General features: G+C 42.6%; 1 protein-coding gene across 1 annotated transcript in view; it reads right to left on the bottom strand.

The window, feature by feature from the left end:
* Nucleotides 1-1,079: 1,079 nt before the first annotated feature.
* Nucleotides 1,080-4,331, bottom strand: part of LOC103397161 (membrane-associated phosphatidylinositol transfer protein 2-like) — an 86,341-nt gene continuing 83,089 nt past the window's right edge. Inside the window, 1 exon segment of the mRNA XM_025052828.1 lies at nt 1,080-3,328. Within this exon segment, the coding sequence (XP_024908596.1) occupies nt 2,960-3,328 (369 nt within the window). The 3' untranslated portion in view covers nt 1,080-2,959.

Genomic DNA, 4,331 nt, shown 5'->3' on the forward strand with positions numbered 1-4,331 from the left:
ATATGACAGAAGGAAGCAGTTCTGTGGATACCATTCATGTGATCTGCAAGTTAAAATAATAAAAAATGCAATACTGTGCCAGGCAAAGACCTCTGAGATTTGGCTGCTGCAACTTAGATTTGGAAAAAAACACAGTTTAAGTCATCTTAAAACACTATTGTTGTTCACAAAATCAACACATTTTTAAAATATCTATAATCTTAAATCACAATAGTTTTTAATCAACTAATAAAATATATCCCAGATGAGGCAGTGCTTGCCCCCAGAGGAAAGAAGACACTTGAAGCTGGTCTTCAATGGACCAAATACCAGATCCGCACTGATATACACTATATTACCAAAAGTATTCGCTCACCTGCCTTGACTCATACTATGAACTGAAGTGCCATCCCATTCCTAACCCAGAGTTCAATATGCTGTCGGTCCACCTTTTGCAGCTATTACAGCTTCAACTCTTCTGGGAAGACTGTCCACAAGGTTGAGGAGAGTGTATATAGGAATTTTTTTTCTTCCAAAAGCGCATTGGTGAGGTCACACACTGATGTTGGTCGAGAAGGCCTGGCTCTCAGTCTCCGCTCTAATTCATCTCAAAGGTGTTCTATCGGGTTCAGGTCAGGACTCTGTGCAGGCCAGTCAAGTTCATCCACACCAGACTCTGTCATCCATGTCTTTATGGACCTTGCTTTGTGCACTGGTGCACAGTCATGTTGGAAGAGGAAGGGGCCCGCTCCAAACTGTTCCCACAAGGTTGGGAGCATGGAATTGTCCAAAATGTTTTGGTATCCTGAAGCATTCAAAGTTCCTTTCACTGGAACTAAGGGGCCAAGCCCAGCTCCTGAAAAACAACCCCACACCATAATTCCTCCTCCACCAAATTTCACAGTCGGCACAATGCAGTCTGAAATAAATGTACCTCCTGGCAACCTCCAAACCCAGACTCGAATTATGGTTATGGTCGACATGGATGACAGAGTCTGGTGTGGATGAACTTGACTGGCCTGCACAGAGTCCTGACCTGAACCCGATAGAACACCTTTGGGATGAATTAGAGCGGAGACTGAGAGCCAGGCCTTCTCGACCAACATCAGTGTGTGACCTCACCAATGCGCTTTTGGAAGAATGGTCAAAAATTCCTATATACACTCTCCTCAACCTTGTGGACAGTCTTCCCAGAAGAGTTGAAGCTGTAATACCTTGCAGGTGGACCAACATCATATTAAACTCTGGGTTAGGAATGGGATGGCACTTCAGTTCATAGTATGAGTCAAGGCAGGTGAGCGAATACTTTTGGTAATATAGTGTATATAACAGTAATGTACACAGCCTTGTTAAGGCCATCAAACTACATGTAATTACACAATATATTCACTTATACATCCTCCACCCTCCTACATGTACAGCAAATCATTCTGTACTGTTTACTTTGGCACATTAATCCTTACTTACAATGGAGAAACCTTCCCTAGAGCTGAGACGACATTTCACATCATCAGCCACACTGAGTGGGATGTGGTGAAATGCCATTAAATCCTGGGAACAGTTTTTGGCTGCAGGTATAATTAAAGGGTAAAATCTCACTTTTCCTCGTGGGACATCTGGATGGCTTCTTGGGTCTGAGCATCACCTAGGAGGGAGGGAAACTGAACAGTTTTACAGAAATGGTTTACAGCAATACTGTTCTTTCCATAGATGTGAATGCATCTATTTCTATAGTCAACCCAAAATCTTAGTGTATGCAGAAGTTTCCAAAAAAAAAAAAAAAAAAAAAACTCAAAACAAAAAAAAACTTAATACAAATGTAATCCCCTTGGTCAGTTTTTTTAAGCTGTACATTTTTACCTATTTTATTTATGTTTTTTTACATCAGCGTTCTCTATGCCATTCCTTTGTGTTTATGGATAATATGAAATATGATCAGTAAAAAGATATTTGTTCGCAGTATATTGCACTATATTGTATCCTGTATCCTGTTTCCTGTGTCGTTACACGTGTTGTATCGCCAGATTCTTGCCAATAAACATCCCTAATTGGATCAAACACAATTTTTGTGATGATAAAAATTAGGTGTGTTTTCGGGTTTACTACAAATGTGTAATTGCCCAGTTTGCCTGATTTTCTTGTCTATTTTTGGTTATGTCCATTTTTGTGCGCAAACTTTTTCCCCATTGTTATATTTTATGGCCTGTTTGTCTGGAAAGTGTTTTTGGGTTGCAAAATGCAATGTTGAACATTTTAAATGAGAACATAGTCTTTGGTTTTATAGACAAATATGCACAAAGAAAAGCATGGCTGCAGCTTTACACAGCTTTACCTCCAGTTTGTTTTGCTGTGATGAACTATTCATTTCTTACATTCAGTCAGCGAATACTAGCCCGAAAAGCCTTCTTATTGAAAAGGTTTTAGCTAAAGTGAAAAATTAGACTAATACAAAATGGTAATTTATGCACACAGATATTGAAATCTGATTACTTTATTTCACAAAGAGTGAACTGCTTAATATCTATTTAATCAGAAAATTGATCTCTGGAGTAAATGCTGTGCTTACAGTAACTATAGTTATCTGCTATCTGTTATCTACTGCTGCTGCTATGTGCAGCATGGGGTGCTTTTCTGAGTAACCATGACCTGCCTGAAACCCTGCTGTAGGAGGAAGAAATGACTGTGTATTTAAGATTGTTATTATGTACTAAATAGTAAAAACAACATCCTGCAACACTGACTGTGTCACACGTCCCTGCTTCGGGAAGATGCTTCTTGAAATGCATGTGAAGTTGTGTTTGTGTGTTTTAGTCAAAGCTTCTGTCCTTGAGTGTGACTGGCTTTTGTTGAACATAGAGTGGTTTGTAGCACCAAGGACTGTCCTCGTGGTAATGACCCATGTGGTGTACTCCAACAGTTTATTTATCCTTACGTTACACAAGTTTGAGTCACTCACTTCTCTAACCTCATGTCTCTAATCTCATTTTGGACTGAGAGCTCCTGATTCAAACTTGGTACTGCTGCTGCGGCCCCAGCAGCTGGCTGTGATGCTCATGCTGCGCTGAGCCACTCCCTGACTGTGGCTGTGAGCGTGCTCCAGTTCCCGCCCCTCACTGTCTGATTGGCTCTGTTCTGGTCTGTTGTGGATGCTGCCCGTCGGCGAGCTGGGGGCCGGCTGAGAGGAGATGGTGCGCAGCAAGTGGTTCCTCTTCCTAAAGAAGTCCCTGTTTGCACCCAGGCCGAAGCTGCTTTTACGCAGCACCATACGTGCAGTGCTGGACTTGGCCGGCCGTGAACGGTGATGGTACTCCAGCTGGGACAAGTGAGCTGCGTAGCCCTCCATGATGAACTGTTGAAAGGGTCGACACATCATTGTGACACAGTTGTCCTGTAAATTTGGTATTTACAGTATGTCACAAAAGTGAGTACACCCCTCACATTTCTGCAGAGATTTCATTATAATGCTTAATTGAACAACACTGAAGAAACATCGCTTTGACACAATGAAAAGTAGTCTGTGTAAAGCTTATATAGCAGTGTAAATTTATTTTTCCCCTCAAAAAAACTCAAAATATAGCCATTAGTAGCTAAACCCCTGGTAACAAAAGTGAGTACACCCTAAAGTGAAAGTTCCTGAAGTGTCAATATTTTGTGTGGCCACCATGATTTTGCAGAACCGCCTTAATCCTCCTGGGCATGGATTTCACCAGAGCCTCACAGGTTGCCACTGGAATGCTCTTCCACTCCTCCATGACAACATGACGGAGCTGGGGGATATTCGAGATCTTGTGCTTCTCCACCTTCCGCTTGAGGATGCCCCAAAGATGTTCTATTGGGTTTAGCTCTGGAGACATGCTTGGCCAGTCCATCACCTTTACCCTTAGCCCCTTTAGAAAAGCCGTGGTCATCTTAGAGGTGTGTTTGGGGTCATTGTCATGCTGGAACACTGCCCTGCGACCCAGTTTCCGGAGGGAGGGGATCATTCTCTGCTCCAGTATTTCACAGTACATGCTTGAGTTCATGTTTCCCTCAATGAAATGCAACTCCCCAACTCCAGCTGCACTCATGCAGCCCCAAACCATGACATTCCCACCACCATGCTTGACTGTAGGCACGACACAAACATCTTTGTACTCCTCACCTGGTTGCTGCCACACATGCTTCACACCATCTGAGCCAAATAAATTAATCTTTGTCTCATCAGACCAGAGGATATTTTTCCAGTAAGCCATGGCCTTTGTTGACATATCCTCAGCAAACTTTTGGCGGGCTTTCTTGTGGACAGCCTTCAGAAGAGGCTTCTTTCTGGGGCGACAGCCATACAGACCAATTTGATGAAGTGTGCGGCGTAT

The sequence above is a fragment of the Cynoglossus semilaevis genome, chromosome W (genome assembly GCF_000523025.1).
Source record: "Cynoglossus semilaevis isolate Cse_v1.0 chromosome W, Cse_v1.0, whole genome shotgun sequence".
Classification (NCBI taxonomy): Eukaryota; Metazoa; Chordata; class Actinopteri; order Pleuronectiformes; family Cynoglossidae; genus Cynoglossus; species Cynoglossus semilaevis.